This window comes from Zootoca vivipara, chromosome 11 (assembly GCF_965207765.1).
Source record: "Zootoca vivipara chromosome 11, rZooViv2.hap1.1, whole genome shotgun sequence".
In the NCBI taxonomy this organism is placed as follows: domain Eukaryota; kingdom Metazoa; phylum Chordata; class Lepidosauria; order Squamata; family Lacertidae; genus Zootoca; species Zootoca vivipara.
In genome coordinates, this window is record NC_142594.1 from 31,519,470 (window position 1) to 31,536,689 (window position 17,220).

The following is a 17,220-nucleotide window of genomic DNA, read 5'->3' on the forward strand; positions in this document are numbered from 1 at the left end:
TGGTATATCAGGGGCTTTTTGCTGCCTTTAGGTCCCCTTCCCTCTGTTCCATGTGCTGAAACTGACCAGACCAGAAGCAGAGTCTTATTTCAATCCTGGCAACGAGACACCAAGCTCCACGACACCTGAAGGCATCAGGGTATATTCTGTTTGGCACTTGCAGCTCTGTCCTCCAACACCTTAGTGGCACTCCTCACCCTCCCCAGCACCCGCTGCGTAAGGTGACTGCCTCGCCCTGCCCAATGAGAGGGATTCCAGTGGTCTTTAGAGGCTGCTGTGCAGCCCAATGAAGAGAATGGCAAGCTCTCAGCTGGAATGGCAGGTACCATTTCAAGAAGGCCAATATAGCTCTGGGAACCGGCAGGGACCAGAGCTGGCTGAAGCATCCTTCACAATTAGATTCATCAAAAGGGATGCAACTGTGCTCTGTGATCTTAGGTTCACCTGCCCATACCTTCAGGCAGTTTCGACAGGTCCATGTCTCAGCCTCGATCCATATTGTTGAATTTATAGTGGCAGATGGAAACTGATGAAGCAGACCAGGTGCAAAACAACCTGGGACAGAGAGCCTTATGGATATTATGAGGCTACCTTTACTACCTGACATTATCCTGCAGTGACCATAATGTGTGTTGCCGGGAACAGTATCAAAGCGCTGTCATCAGTGAGCATGTAGACTTTGAAAATGAGATAAGCACCAAGGCCTTCAGGACTTTTACAACGCACTGAAACCCAGGCCCATAGGACAAAAGGAATGGTTTATCCCAACGGGGGGGAAATAAGGACCACTTCACCCATTCGATTTCTCCACTAGCAGAAGTATTCCTGCTAAGTGATCTCTTATGCCTCAACATCCATGGAAAAATAATTTGCGAAAATGTGCATGCAAATTGCTTCTCCTTCCAGTGCTAGATCTGGAGGTTGGCAATACGCAGCTTTGGCAAGGAACAGATTTTTCCTGTAAAACACAGTATATTTCCACTGCTATGCAAGCACAGAGATCACACACGGGACTGATCCAATAGCTAGAAAATACAATGTGCAGTTAAGCTGTCACTGTCGCAAGAGTTGGTTTCTAGATCTCTGCCAGATTCTAAGCCCAGCCCCCCCAAAGGAATAACTGAACAAAGTTTGAGCAAAATTCAGCGTGTCATGAGAAGCGCTGATTATCTTGCAAAAATTAGCCCTACTGTGCCCCCAATGCACCAAGTTCTAAAGAAGCAAAAAGCCCATTGTCACAATTTTAATTGAACAATCATATATTCTCAATGCACATGTAGAATTATTGTTCATTATCCTCATTTACCACTGCTGCTGCTACTACAGGTTGGCAGCTAGTGATTTATTTATTTTTTACAAAAAACACAAATACAGTAGTTTGAAAATATTTCAGGATGTTGGATATCTAACTGAGATGCCGCAGCTGAAAGAATGGCCTTTGTCAGAGCAGACCCTCTGGTAGCCCAGCACTGACTACCATATTGGAGAGAGACTGGGGTCTCAGATAGTGCCTTCTCCTAGCCCAGCTGCTTGGAATACTGGAATAACTGGAACCTTAGGTCCCTACAGACCCAGGATGTGCTCCCTCCATCAAGCCATGGCCCACCCACATATGCACATACATTGGAACATTGTCCGGTGTAGACAAGAATGCCCCTCCAAGCACAGGTAGGTGTGGTCATGTTAATCCCATAGGAATTTAGGAAGCCACCTAAAAAAGCCATACCAGGTCAAACTATTTGTCTGCCTAGCCCAGTTCTATCTACTCTGACCGGCAGCAGCAGCAGCAGCTCTCTAGGATCTCAGGCAGAGGAAGGTTTTCCACCTGTTACCTGATCCTTTAACTGGAGATGTCCTGGATGGAAAATGGGGCCGTCTGCATTAAGAATTAACATCCAATTATACTTCAGTTGGTAGAGCATGAGACTCTTGATCTCAGAGCTATGGGTTCAAGCCCCACGCTGGGCAAAATATCCCTGCATGGCAGTGGGGGTCTCTTCTACCTCTGTGGATTTCCCTGGTGTTTTCTATTAGACTGGGTTTTTTTTTTTTTTTTTGCAGCACGCAAGGGACTTACTCTTAAACCTGCAGATCCAGGTGCCCCACTTGAGCCAGGCTCACCGTTGGAACCCCTCTTTCCTTCTTCGCCACTTGGTCCAGCAGGGCCAGATGGGCCGGAAGCACCCTGTTGGGTAGGAAAGAAAGCAAAACAAGCCACCATTTTGAGAAACAGGCTGCACAATGGGGGAAAAACAGAATCAACGGTGATTTCCACCAAATAGATAGCAGGGCTTCATGCAGGAAAGATACTCACAGGCTCTCCCTTGTTACCAGTCTCTCCCTTGGATCCAGCGGGGCCAGGTTCACCCTGCAGTCAAATAGAATGAGAGATCCCAACAGTGAACACTATGAATTTATACGCACCGTTTTTCTTCTTCTTCTGAACATCTGGGCTGCAAAGTTATCCAAGCAACGAAGAACTGCAGCAAAACGGCCTAGCAGCAGCATCTCACACAATGATACTCCCCAAACAAGTCTCTACATGCCCACTCAAGAGTTGGTTCCTACTTAAATCTGTGGTCCCCTCCCCCAATCTTACAGGTAACCGGATATAGGATTGCAGCTTCAATCATCCAAATTGGGCTGTTCCTAGCCTAGATTTGGTCTTGAATTATTGTGTGGGGGGTGGGGTGGGGTGGGGGTAGATGCAAGGGGAGCGGCATTAATGAAACCCATGTGTCTCACTCTCCAAATCATCCCATTACCCTGTAGCCTTACAAATAGTAGCTGGCACAGAATATAAGAGCTAGGCCTGCTCTGTCTCCCTTGCCCTGCCCCTGGTCATTTGAGAACTGGCTTGGATGGTGTGTTTATTGGAGAAAGGGAATAATCAATGCAGCACAATAGGGGAATAAGCTGTTTCTAGTTCAAGGGGAATAAGCAGCTCGAGTTCTACATTAATAAGCAGTTACTAGCTCAAATCTGACTTAAGTCATGGACAAACTTAGTGGCTCCAGTATTCTCCCCAATATTGGTCTCCCTTACAGAGCTGCTGTAAGGATTGCCGCTGTAAGAACAACCCTTTCGTTGGCAAAGTTGACATAAAAGAGAGAATCTGCAAGTGTGACTGTTGTTGGCATTAGACATTAACAGCTTGGTGGAAAACAGCACTATACAAACAGAGGCCAAATTAACCATAGGCATTTTACATTGACACCACTTTACACTTGGTTGGATATGAACCATGTAACAACGGTGCCAAATGTTCTAGCAAGGGCATCGGGCAACTGTGTGCCAGCCGGGGCAGCCTTAAGCTAGACCAAGCCCAGTTGCTGGCAGGCAAGACCAGCATCCTAAGTACGAAGGCAACTCAGACACTAAAACGATGCCCTGCTGGCCTTTGTGGAAGCAACATGTACCCCCCCCCCCGGGGACTGTGGAATCAGAGGGAAGCACTCCCTGCCTTCTGCCACTGGACAGGAGACCAAGGATCACTGGGGAAGCTGCACTGCCTGCCCCTATCTCCCAGGAAGAACACCATGGCCAACCTGGCTTATTGGCCAGACAAGGAGCAGCTTCAGGGGGTGGGTTGTTCCCTCCCTCCAGTTCCTGGGGCTGGAGAGCAGAGGAACAAAGGCTGCTGGGTTGTACATGTGTGTATTAGTGTGCAGCTGCATGATGGGTGATTTGGGAGATACCTGCCGTTTGTAAGCCGCTTTGATAACACTTGACTGAAAGGCAGGCCATGCACACTGTCAAAAAGGCAGGACCCATAAATTGCAAAAAGGAGGCATATACGGTAGATAGCATCACTTACAACAAGTCCTCTAGCTCCAGCAGCACCAGCGGCTCCAGAAGCGCCAATCATACCACGGGGACCAGGCAGGCCAGGAGCACCAGCTGGACCAGGAAGACCCTGCCCAGAAAGGAGAGAGAAGAAGGAGAACGCATGTCAGAACTCTCCTCTGTAGCGCCACAGAAGCTTTTCCTAAGGAACAATCCAGTTTGATGCCTGCATACTTACAGCTGCGCCTTTAGCACCATTAATGCCGTTGTTACCAGGGTTACCCTGAGAGAGAGAGAGAGAGAGAGAGAGAGAGAGAGAGAGAGAGAGAGAGAGAGAGAGAGAGAAGGATAATGTTAGGTTTTAAATATATATGATCGCCTGCTCGTGTTATCTAGACATACTGGTTTTGGGGTGTGTGTGTGTGCGCGCAAACCGCTTAGATGTTTCTTTATGCCCAAGCGACATATATAAACGAAATAACTCAAAAGCAGATGCAAGGAACCACATTCATCAGTAGCAGAAACTTCAAGGGTAACTTACTGGAGGGCCAACAGGACCGGAAGCACCAGGGAGTCCAACCTCACCACGAGGGCCAGCAGGACCAGAGGGACCCGTGTTGCCAGCAGAACCAACTTCACCCTGTTTGGGAAGAGAGGATGTGTGTAGTGAGTTCTGAGTGTTCGGTGTATGGTTCATTTCAGCACTTATTAAGCCTATACTACTCTAATCAGGCTTAGAAAACAAAACAAAACAAAACAGGTAACGTCCCCAGTGTGGCTGTCTCAGTTAAGATGAGCACAAGATAGTACAGTAATCATGATTCAATTGCAGCAGATAGTTCAGCAAAAGATAAGATATGCTAGCTCTGTGGTTGCCATTATTATTATTTATTTTACAATCCTTATGTTTGAGTTTGGATCATGCAGTGCATTGCATCGAAGCGGATTTAGGGCAGGGTGAGCGGTGCAGCCACGCTGGGTGTGCAACTGAGAAGGGCGCCTTCTCAAAGCCTGGCAAGCACTTGCCCTGCTTCAGAAAGGAGGTGTTAGGGCAGGCACCCCCAAACTTCGGCCCTCCAGATGTTTTGGACTACAATTCCCATCAACCCTGACCACTGGTCCTGATAGCTAGGGATCATGGTAGTTGTAGGCCAAAACATCTGGAGGGCCGCAGCTTGGGGATGCCTGTGTTAGGGCTCCGAAAGGGCCCTGGAGTCCTCCTGCCTCCTTACAAAAGCAGGAGAAGTGCCTACCGGGCTTTGGGAAGGAGGTGGAAGGACTCTAGGGCCCTGCCAGAGCCTCACACCTCCCTCCCAAAGCTCGGCTTAAACCTGTGCCCTTGCACAGAGCGGCACATTACCAAGACCTGCCCCTGCGTGCTGGCATACGGAGGCTTTTGTGGATCTACAACATCCATATGAAGACAATGTGCCAATGCCACATTAGCCTTCCTGAGAGAAAAGTAAGTGCTTTCTCTTTCTCTTTAGCTAGATGCACAATTTCGTTACTGCCCATCTTTGCCTGGCTATTACAAACCGACCCAATCATCATGACCACTAGAACTAGAAATAATTTCATCTGCAATTTCCGCACATGCCATTAATTTTTCTTGCTTACAGGAGAGCAAACGCAGTTATGCGAATCTATCCTAAGTCAACAGCAAACCACTGATTTCTCCCGCTAATGGTTTTGGGGAAAACATCACCCAACATCTCCCCTAATGCAATATGTATATTTTTGGCATAGGGATAGAATCAGCTCAATCTCTCTGCTCTTTGGGTCCAGCAAACCCTTACATGAGCTGAAAGGTGTGAGGAGATGATTATCACAAATCCCCTCCTTCGCCCTCCACACTGCCTACCAGAGTATGCCCTAGCTCTCTGGAGCAGGGGGCTGCAGAGAGGAGGAGGAATTGGCAAAAGACCACCTTTCCTCCTTTCCACTAATGCATGCTGCCTTGTGACAGTGGAGGGACACCTCTACATACAGCCTACTGTGTGGAACAAACCAAATAGCATTGCAATTTTGCATTTCAACTGCAATTTGATTAGTTTAAAGAAAACTACGAATGGTCGTGGCGAATGTTTGTAGGTGGGGACAACCTGTATTCTTCTCATTGTACAGCTAAAGCATTGCTTGGTTTGAAAACATTTCGTTGAGCATCTGGGCCTGAGGAGGCGGAATATACGTCATACCTTGGCTCCGGGAGCACCTGAGAATCCTGGAGCTCCAGCAGCACCCATGGGACCCTGTGAAAATGAAGAAAGAGAAATCCTTCAAGATCTGCAGGTGCAAGCAGCAGGCTGAGAAGGAGAGAAAGGAAAGAGGCCAGGCCATAGGAATCAATGAGCAAGATACATCTCATGGGATCCCGAAGCAACCAAGTGGATTGCCTACATGACAACAGACTTGAGCCCAAGAACAAGGTATGAATGCCATCTTAGAGCCAAACGCATGAAAGTGTCTGCTCACATTTTGGCATGGCAGTGCCCCCAAAGCAGGCCTGCAAAACTTGGGACCCCTGCTAGGTTATCCCAGCCCAGAGAGATGACAAAGGCAGGAGGTTTCATCACGCTCAGTTCTGACGTTTTCCATCATTCCCTTTATTTCTGATGTTCAGATGTTCAGGCATAAGTGTTGCTGCTTATGGAGCCAAAACAGTACCATATCTGCACACAATGGGGGAGAATCAGCAGACTTGGGGGAGATCATGAGGTCTGCAGAAGTACCTCCAACTCGCCCCCCCCCCCAAAAAAAACCCAGGAAAAGGACCCTGGGTGGGAGGAGGGAAAAAAATCCATTGAGGACTGAGCATGTTCACTGGGCACAAAATGCCAAGGAAGGGGATATGGCTCAATACGTAGCTTGCCATATCCATCATATAGAGGTTGCAGGGCATCACTGCTGCCATTACAAACATTGCTTCTGGGCCAATGCGCCTCTGTGTGTGGGTGGCTCCAGAAACAAGAATGAGCTAAGAACCATTAAAAAAACCTTTTAAGGTAGAATAAAGGTTGTTCTTGCAAGGATGTATTTTTCTGCTTCTCTGTTTAACATGCTTGCCTAGCTGTCATGATAAACAAGCACCCACTTTCTAGATGCTTCATTTAAAGGGGGAGTGACGGGGACAGAACACTGCATTAGTTACAAGTGAGAGAGCGTAATTCACCATCACTTGCAAAAGTGCAACAGAATGTGTTGAAAAAACTGAGATGCTGTATATCCAGCCTTAGAGCAATCACACTGGCAGTAACTGCCAGGAGACAATGTGATTGGTTCGCTGTCTAGGCTAGACGCTGGATAATTCAGGATGTAAAGCAGGGACGGGAAACTGATGTCACACGGACACCACCAGACCCCTGTGGACATCTTTCTACTGGGGTCAATCTCCAAATTCCCAAGGGGAGGGGCACTTGGAGAAATAAAGCCTCATGTTCCGTTTCTGAATCAGCCAGTTTCCCCCCTAACCAGAGGTAGGAATGCTTGAAGAATTCAGAATCTGTGAATTCTTATGTAGACTGACCCGTTTCACACCTCCTGGACTAATGTGTGGATCAGAAATGCAAACATCCTTTAGATTTCACATTTCTGCAAATTTCATGATACAATTCTCAGCTCAAAAAAAAATGTATCCCAATGTGTTTATTAAACATTTTCATTTTAGCAGAACATATGTTTGGGAAAGTGTACATTGAGATAAAGTACGCACTTCAATACAGTGGATTTAAAAAATGGCAGATTGATTTGGAAGTGGGATGGAACAGACTTATTGAATGCCAACATGCAAAACTGGCATGGAGCAGAAATAACACTGATCAATCCATCCCTTCTTAAGAGTAGCTGCTTTATAAGCAGTACAGAGCCTGGACTCCCACTAGTCAGGCTGCTGAAGAGGGCCAATAATGTCACTATCTGCGGGGAGAGCTCCCACAGCTTGGGCTGGGCAAATCCAGCCATCACTTCTAAAACAGTCAGTCCAAAACACTGGATCTCAGGCATCAGCTGAAAAGTCTGTGGAAGCACCCTGAGAATACTACCGGTACTAATATTTTGGTCAGCTCTTTGATGCCTATCTGGAAATGCCAGATGTTTCTTTTTGAAAAAGGAAGGAAGGAAGGAAGGAAGATAGAAAAGTTTTCCTTTTGTGCAACTGATAAAGGGCAGAGAGAAAGACAGGAGACCATCGCACAGAGAAATACAAGTGACTGGCGAGTCACAGTGTGTGTCATTCATCAGGACAGAATGATAAAACATTAAAGTTTGGACTTACAGCGGGACCAGTGGGACCGTTACTTCCATCACTGCCACGAGCCCCCTAAAAGAAAACAAAGGCTCTCTTTATATCTTAAATTCCTGGTACAAAATTGAAGAACCCAAAAGAAAGAAAACGGAAACCATGTTGTACAGGTAGGGAAGTCACTTACAACTGCGCCAGGAGCGCCAACTCTTCCCCTTTCACCAGGGAGACCACGAGCACCCTGAAAGCAAAGGACACACAAAGAATTACCGAATATTTATTTACTTCATTTAATAAATTTCCACAGCACCCTTCTTCAGAGGATCACAGGGTGGTTTATGATATAGAAACTCAAAAATTCATAGCGTGTTTAACAAACAAAAACAATACCCCCCAATATTATTTTACTTCTAGTACTAGTAGTAATAATAATAAGCTGCGGTGCATTACAAAGTATAGTCTAGTATAGCTTCAGTCTTTTCTCAGTTTCCACAATAGGGTGCAATGCTCCTGATTCAAGTTATGCATGCTCATCTCAGATTTAACTCAGTGGGACTGGCACACACCCAAGTGAGCAAAGGACTGCAAATTTACTGTTGCCCTCAACATAGTAAGTCAAATATTCTAATCAAACAGAATCATTTCTCTTAAACACTGGACACTCCATTAAAGCAACTAGCAAACTTTAACTAATGATAACAGGATTTTTGATGACATAATATTGTGTAAGTCACAGGGAGAAAATACTTACAGATTGTCCGGGAGTACCATTTTCACCAGGGGCACCAGGTTCGCCCTGCAAATGACAAAATATTCTCCATTTAGCCCATGGTTTAGGTTGTCATTTCCTTGCAAGTCTTATTACTGACGTAGCAAAAGATGTAGTCAGAAAGTTTGCACTTCTGGCATTTAAATAAATACACAAAAGTTCATACAAAGTAAAGCCTCTTATCAGCTTAGCAATCTAGTTAGCAAAGAGGGTTTGTAGAAGAGGGATAGAACAAATGTTGGCTGTAGCCCAGATAAAATGCATTGCACAAAAGTAAAGGAAAAAGCTAACTGTGTGACAATCTTATGTCCCATTAATTTCACTGGAACTGAAGTGTGACTCTTGGGACTGAGATCAAAAATTTTTGCTGGCTAAAGGCAACCACCACAATTGCATGCATGTGTCTGGACCGGTTGATCTATAAAGGTCTCATATGCAGTGTACCATGAAGCTAACAGATGCACAGATTCCAGCCAAAGAAACTCTACTGGTATTTGCCAAAGTTGATACAGGCTGATGCAATAAGGACCTGGGAACAGGTCTAGCTTCTCTATCCGGGCTTTTGCACTCCCTCTCCTGCCATATGCTTGCGAGGAAAAGCTTTGTACATTTTCTTTTCCAATTTCAACTAACCAGCTGAGGGCTACATGTGAAATTGAACCCAGTATTAACTGTAACTATGGCTCGTTGAGACAAACCAGCTTCATAAGCCATAGCCTGAACTCAAATGGTTTCAAACAAGCCACAGTTAACATTAACCACAGTTTCAACACAGCAAGCGATGGTTAATCGAAAATGGAAGCAAAAGCTTCCCAAAAGCCTCGTGTCTGTACTAGAGGAGGAGGGAAGAGGGGGAAGATTAAGCTAAGCTTCTTCCTGACCCTCCCTGAGCCTGGGGTCTTCATTTAGCTAGAAGGCCAACCTATCTCCCTGTGATCAATACAGGAGACCCCATCCCTCAATGTTGGCTTGCTTTGGGACCAATGGAGCAACTTGCATTTTTCTCAGCTTTCTGTTTCCTTGGGTTTTTTTTTGACTGAGAGTGGTGTTATCTACCCAGCTGCATTTCAAAGCACCATTTGGTTTGCTGGCTCCACCTCTGGTGTTCCCTGAGCTAATGTAAAAACAGAAATTAGACAAAGGAATATTTGAGATTCCTGGCTGTAAAGCAAGTTTAAAAGCTCTCATTTCCCACATATCCCATTTTGGTAATTGCAGACTTAAGTCTCAAGAACACCTGCTAGTTTCAGTTCACTCCAATAATGAAAGGAGAGGCCTGTCAGTGCAAGCCAGTTCCTTATAAGACATGCATTTGCTAGCTTGCCTCAACACATGATTCTCGCTATTTCTGATGTCCAGGCTGTGAGCGCCATTTCTTTTGTAGGAAAAATGGCAGCAAGCATACTCTAGCGGGAGGAGCAGCAGGCTTGGCAGAACACCAAGGTTTGCAGAAGGAAAGTCCGCCCCCCCCCAGGAGAAAAAACCCCTAAAATAGTCCAATACTAATGGAACATAGGAAGCTTGTAACAAATCAGACCATTGCTCCAGCTAGCTCAGTGTTATCTACACTGACCAGCTGAGGCTCTCCAGAGTTTCCGGCAGGGTATCTCCCCAGCCCTACCTGGCAGATGCTGGGAAATAAAACCAGGGCCTTCTGCATGCCAAGCAAATGCTCTGGCACTGAGCTATGGCGCCTCCCTCAGTGGAGCAGGCTCAAATACCACAGATGCTGAACCACTGCTGGTAGAATCCTGTATCTATTTATTATATTTGTGCGCTGCCCATAAACTAAGTAATGGAAAAATGGAGGAGGAAGGAGAAATGGAATGACTGGAATCAGGAACAGCAGCACTCCACACGATTAACGTTTACAGCAGCTCCCGCTGTTTTTTATTTGCATATGTATTTATTGGGATTTCTAGTATACCCCACACAAAAGGGGGAAACAATGAACCTGCAGGCACTAGAATTCCACCCTTGTCCTACATGCACACATAGAGTTCATGAGCAACTCGGGCAGTGGCAGGGGAAAGTTCAAACTAGCCACATGGTTTGGTGGATTGGCGAGTTCAAAGTTTCTCATAGACGGGGGCCCCTACTGGCAATTCCGAGCATCGGAGTCAGAACCAGAAGTGCAGAGTTTTTCCACCTCCTTGGATCCCCAGATGTTGTCAGACTCCAACTCCCATCAGTCCCAGACAGCTTAACCAAAGCTTGAGGGAGGCTGGCTTAGAGCAAGTTGGCTATTTATTTCATCTCGCTCCCATGCTAGAATTTGGACCCGTGAGACTTTCTGTTGTGTCCATGCATCTCAAGGGCTTAGTACCAAACTGCTATTGTCCTTCAAGCATAGGCTGATTTTTCTTAGAAGGATAAAGCCTACTAGAACAAAACATGCATGCAGGATAGAAAACACAAGGGGTGCCACGCACTCTGTGCTCTTGCTGGAATACCCATGTAATGTATGTTAAATTAAAGTCATTTTTACCTTGTTACCGGGAGCACCAGGTTCTCCTTTCCGACCATCCAAACCGTTGTGTCCCTATGTTGGAAGAAGAAACACTGATGGGTAAAGTGGCCCCCCCAGTTGAAACCATTTCTTTATCATGCAGTGGTTGAAACACAACTCTAGCATTGCTCTGCATTCACCATATTGGTTCCCCCACTTGAAGAGGATCATTGTCAGTTAAGGATGGACACAGTTGTCCTTCCTTAGCATGGTTTGGTTCTGGTCTGCATCAGACCCAAACCTCAACAGCCCTCTTCAGTTTGTATGTTTTTTGTAGCTTTATAGACAGCTATTACTGCTTTTCATTTTTTATACAGGTGAAACTCAGAAAATTAGAATATCATCGAAAGTGCATTTATTTCAGTAACTCAATTTAAAAGGTGAAACCAATATGGTGGTACCTCGACTTACGAACGACTGGGCGGTTTTATATAGGGATTTTTTGACTTACGAATTTTTAGATAGGGTTGCTTCGACTTACGAATTTTCCGTTTCCAATGCATTCCTATGGGAAATCGCGTTTCCAATGGCGTTTTTCGACTTACGAATTTTTCGACTTACGGAGGTGCCTTCAGAACGGATTATACGGCACCACCGTATATGAGATAGATGCATGACATGCAAAGCAAGATATGTCAAGCCTTTATTTGTTGTAATTGTAATTATTTGTCGTTAGGCGGATCAATTATACCGTAAATGGAATATAATTAATGGAATGTAATAGCGATGTTTATTTTTGTATTATTGTAACTATTTGTTTTATTACTGTGGAATTTCCAAAAGAAAGCATTTGTAAAAATTAAAAGAAAAAAATAAATCAGTTTCTTTACTGAAATAAATGCACTTTTCGACCATATTCTAATTTTCTAAGTTTCACCTGTATATTGCTTTCAGCGTGCATGATGCTTTGCAGAATACAAAAGGGACTTCTTCCTCAAAAACCTAAAATCTGATACAGAGTGAAAAAATAGAGGAGGGGGAAAGTGGAAACAGGCAGGGACAGTGCAAGACTTGGTGTCAATGATGGCCCAGCAGTCCCCTTAACCAGAGCAGGGCCTAATCCTGCTTGTGGCAATGACAGCCTGCCACTGCATGCTTCTCCTGCCACTGCTTTCTCTGCCACCATTCACCACCCTCCACCAGGCCCAGAGACATGCTTCAGTGGTGGAAAAGTGCTTTCAAATGGGAGCAAGCTTAGCTCCCATCCATGGTGGCCAGCTGCCATCTCAGATTACCCAGAAAGCAATGCTCCAGGCTCCAAACCTATGAAATCTATTTCATAGTTCTGTAGTCCTACCTAGGTAATATTTCAGAGAACCTATGCATTGGATGTTACACTTTGGGGTAATTTAAAAATGGGAGTGTCCACCGGGAATGGGAGTTGAGCTTGGCTCCCATACAAAACCAGCGCTGCTGCCTGCTACTGACAAACATCTGAGGGTCTGGCAGGGAGGGCAGTGAAAGATGGTATGGCCAGGCTAGTGGGCAGGTGCCTCTCAAGTCCCTGGGGCCCTTGACCAGTGCCCAACATGGCCAACATTTGACGCCAGGCCTGGAAACAGGGAAGCAACACACAGTTGTTTAGGGAAATGCCTTTTCCCTAAAGGAGAAAAAACTGGCCTTTCTCAAGGCAGTTAGAAAGGGCCACAGTAAACTAGGGGAATGTGGCAGACTAGGTGAGCAGTGTTCATTGACTGTTTTGATGAAGCAGTTACTACCACTTCCTTCGGGTGGAGAAGGAAAGTGCTTCTTTTTGATCTGCACTTACTGTAAATACTTAAAACTACACTTTAAAGTGCTGATTGTGCGTTCAAATTTTTGACAGTGACATATCACAGACACATGCAGGACTTGGGGCTAAACACCGTGTGATATGGGTGGGAGATATGTCTCCCTTAAATTGATGAGCATTGCCATTCAAATGGTGTGTGCTTGCTGCATCATGTGATCAATAATGTGGGGCAGGGCTTACCTGCCACCCCTAATATTTTATTTAAGTTGGCACCTGTGATGAAGACAGAAGCTTTCTTTATTGCCACCTTGGCAAACAAGCCTTAGGCTTCCATCTAAGACCAGTAGTTGCACAGAATGACACAGTACATGCTGCTGAACATACCATAGGTGTATTAACTAAGTGTCACCACCCTTAATTTTGTTCCTGTTTCAGTCAAATGCTCACCCTTATTCCTTTGAAACCAGGCAGGCCAGCAGTTCCAGGAAAGCCACGAGTACCCTGGGAGGGAAAATGAGAGACAAGGCTTAACATCTCAAATAAAAGCTGCTAGACAAAGTACTTGGGTGCAATATGTTAGTCCCAGCCACCAAGGTGAGCTGCTTGCAAGTCTCATTGCCAGAGTCACTGATCCCTCCACGCACTGCTTTTGCCTTTGGGTCAGGAAGCTGGCATGACACATAAGCCTACAAAACTGTCTGGACTCATACAGAGTCAGACTATTTGTGCATACGGTCTACTCTGAGCAGCAGTACTTCTCAAGCAGAGAGCCTTTCCCATAAGCTACTGACTGTTTTTAGCTGAAGATGTCGGGGATCGAACCTGAGACCTTCAGCATGCAAAGCACATCTTCTGTCATTGTGAGCCCCTCCCTTGTCTTTATCGGGGGGGGGGAGGGGGCTCCTGGTTGCTGATCCCCAGTATAAAATGTTCCAAATTCTGTTCATTTTATAGGCTTATATGCCACACAATAAGCAAAGTATCACAGAAGTGAACATAACCCATCCATAAAATTGCACAGTAGTACTTAATATCAGTGATCTATGCACAAAGATGGAAAGACACAGCCCTACCCACTATTAAAAAATGGCTGATAAAACTATTGGACGTGGCTGAGATGGCAAAGTTGAATGAGAGAAAAATAATTTACTGACATTTGTTAAGGGTTGGAAATTTCTTATGGACTTTTTGCACGAAAGAGAAAATGATCTTGTAATATATGGGTTTGAAGATTGAAATAACAAACACCTGGTTTATAGAAGATAGAATGGTTGGATCTTAAGGAAGGAATGCCATGTCATATGTAGCTGCAGCACAGAAAACCAGAAGTTATTTTATTTTTCTTCTTCTTTATCTTTCTTTAGTTTCTTCTTTCTTTTCCTTTCCCCCCTCACTTTCTTTTTCTTTAGGTTTCTCCTTTCCTTGTCTTTTCTCTCTTCTGACTTTGCTCTCTAATAGATTAAGTAGCTGTTTAATCTCAGCATATTATAAAAAAAATATGGATATGTATTTTTGTGTATCTCTGAAAAGGCACCAATAATTTTTTTTGGAAAAAATATTGGTATGCATTATCTAATCAGAAAATTTACCTGCTTAAACTTCAAGGGCCTTAAACTGGAATTTGAAGAAAAGTACTTCTATTATTATTATTTATTGAATTTATATACTGCCAAATACTCAGAGGTACTGTTAATGCTTGCTTAATAGTAATAGTAATAGTCTAGAGTTACATAGCTTAGGTACAGATATACTATTACCATATTTCTTGTAGAATACAGGTGAACATCATGTGACAACCTTCATAGTGCTGCTCTTTGGCTAGGTGTTAAGATCCAGCAGGTGTAAATAGGTAGAATCTCTGCCTTAGGGTGGAGTTGTATTGACACTAAAACTACTGGTAAGGAGCGGTGGCTGATAATTCAATTTCCTACCCTGCAGTTATGCAAACAGATTTAATTAGCAGATTAAACAGGCAACTGAAAACACAAGACTTACCTGAGGTCCAGGAACACCCCTCTCACCAGGTCGGCCGGGTTTCCCAGGATGACCCTAATGAAACATTAGACAAGATGCCTGAAATCTTTTATGTGCAAAAGCAAGTGAGCTGCACCTATTTCACATATCTCTATGCAAGGTATGAAAAACACAAATCGCTTAAAACCCGACAAACATGCAGTATCTTTCCCTCAGGAGACACAATGTCACATTTGAAGGCTATATTTCCTCCTATATTTTTAGGACAAGAACTTATGATGGAGGTGGTACTTAAGGGTAAGTCCTACTGAATTGAGAAGGGACTTACGTTCGTTATAGGCTCGCACTGCACATTTCTTAATTTCACAAAATGCAGATTGAATCATTGTATTTTAATACAGTGGTACCTCGGGTTACAAACACTTCAGGTTACAAACTCCGCTAACTCAGAAATATTACCTCAGGTTAAGAACTTTGCTTCAGGATGAGAAATTGCATTGTGGCGTCGCGGCGGCAGCGGGAGGCCCCATTAGCTAAAGTGGTGCTTCAGGTTAAGAACAGTTTCAGGTTAAGAACGGACCTCCAGAACGAATTAAGTTCTTAACCAGAGGTACCACTGTATTCTGTTGGAAGCTGCCCAGAATGGCTGCCAGATGGGTGGGATATAAATAATAATAATAATAATAATAATAATAATAATAATAATAATAATAATAATATTTGGAGATACTTTTCAGAAACAGAACAGTTGGGAAATCCAGCTTTATTTAAAATACCCTTTAAAATTTCAATACACTCTACAACACAGTGACATTTCACTGGAACTTAGGAAACATGTTTGAGCTATCAAAACGCATGGAAATGGAACTTTCGTACCAGAAGTGATGGTTACAAAAGTGATGGTGGGGATGGGACACAGAGGGCAGCCCATAACAAATGCTGATAACCAATGTTTTGAAAAGGAAATGGCTCCTACTCATTCTTCCCCTCCCCCAATTCCCAGTTCAAATGAATACTTACATCTTCACCAGCCTTTCCAGGAGGACCCATTGGACCACGAGCACCTTGGGGACCCTAGTGATGGGGGAAAAAATGTTCATTTGAAACAAAACAATAGTTTTTTCATGCTACATATGATCTAGTGTCTTGAATAAGCCAGAGTTCTAGACCTGAATTCTTTAATCCAAGCTTGGGGTGGGGTGGGCTTTTTATTTATGGCTTCTGGGTTTCAAAAAAAAAATATCAGAAGACTTGGTGTTTGGTCTGATTTCAGCTCCCCTAGTGGTCTCAGATACCGGGCAGTTACAGAAATCTAAAGCCTACCTGTCTAGCAAAAACCCTTTGTCTCCCTCAAGCTCTTTTATGTCCCCACCCTTGCTTTGAGGAAACCAAGTAGGCATGGGGCTCTAGCAGAACCAGAACTCATTTATTGCTTCTCCCACCCTTGCTAGCTTGCAAAAGAACCTCAGATAATAGGCCTAAACTTCAATTTGGAGGAAGGGCTTTGTTGCAAATGGGTATTTCGGAATTCCTGCCGTTCTCAGAATAGAATAAAAATGGTTCCACTTACTGTTTGACCAGGTTCGCCGGGTTCACCTGCATGTCCCGAATGGCCTGGAGAGCCCTAGAAGCGGGGTGGGTGACAAAAGACATTTTATACGGTTTTGAATGTTACGTGTGGGCAAAGTAAGTACTCTTCTAGCAACGGGGGTGTTTGGAGAAGAGAACTGGGCAGGGAAGCAGAGTGAGATATGGGGAGTTGCAGGCTGTGATTCAGGCAAATGTTGGGGTCCTTCAACCCAGACCAGTCTAGACCAGACCAGGTGACCAGTGGTAACATGGAGAGATATCAGGCAAACACATTGTGTGTTTGGGGCCTTCAGGGCAAGAACACGAAGGTGCAAACTGGGAAGGGAGCCAGGAAACTGAAAGGAGAAAGGTCATGGCACATCAGTTTGTAAACTGAGAACTAAACCAGGGGACTGACAACAGCAGTCCTGGACCTGTCAATATAGGGCACCTCTTATACATATGGTGTTACCCGCTTAGGATCTAGCCAAGGTAAAACTTTCTGCATGTGTATCAAACATATCTCTCTTCCTACTAATGACTGTGTTCCAAATATACTTACAGGGGGTCCAGTTACTCCAGGAGGGCCTCTGGGTCCCATTATACCCTGGGAAAAGTTAAAGGAATAGTTAATATACTGCAAT

General features: G+C 44.6%; 1 protein-coding gene across 1 annotated transcript in view; it reads right to left on the bottom strand.

The window, feature by feature from the left end:
* The window catches only part of COL1A2 (collagen type I alpha 2 chain), a 61,778-nt gene that overhangs the window by 33,036 nt on the left and 11,522 nt on the right, over positions 1-17,220 (bottom strand). The window contains exons 5-19 of the mRNA XM_035128748.3: positions 17,139-17,183; positions 16,578-16,631; positions 16,028-16,081; positions 15,029-15,082; positions 13,481-13,534; positions 11,281-11,334; positions 8,775-8,819; positions 8,211-8,264; positions 8,057-8,101; positions 5,982-6,035; positions 4,328-4,426; positions 4,025-4,069; positions 3,818-3,916; positions 2,315-2,368; positions 2,078-2,185 (exon numbers count right to left, since the gene is read on the bottom strand). Coding sequence (XP_034984639.2) covers positions 2,078-2,185; positions 2,315-2,368; positions 3,818-3,916; positions 4,025-4,069; positions 4,328-4,426; positions 5,982-6,035; positions 8,057-8,101; positions 8,211-8,264; positions 8,775-8,819; positions 11,281-11,334; positions 13,481-13,534; positions 15,029-15,082; positions 16,028-16,081; positions 16,578-16,631; positions 17,139-17,183 — 918 coding nt within the window. The remainder of the gene's footprint in view (positions 1-2,077; positions 2,186-2,314; positions 2,369-3,817; positions 3,917-4,024; positions 4,070-4,327; positions 4,427-5,981; positions 6,036-8,056; positions 8,102-8,210; positions 8,265-8,774; positions 8,820-11,280; positions 11,335-13,480; positions 13,535-15,028; positions 15,083-16,027; positions 16,082-16,577; positions 16,632-17,138; positions 17,184-17,220) is intronic.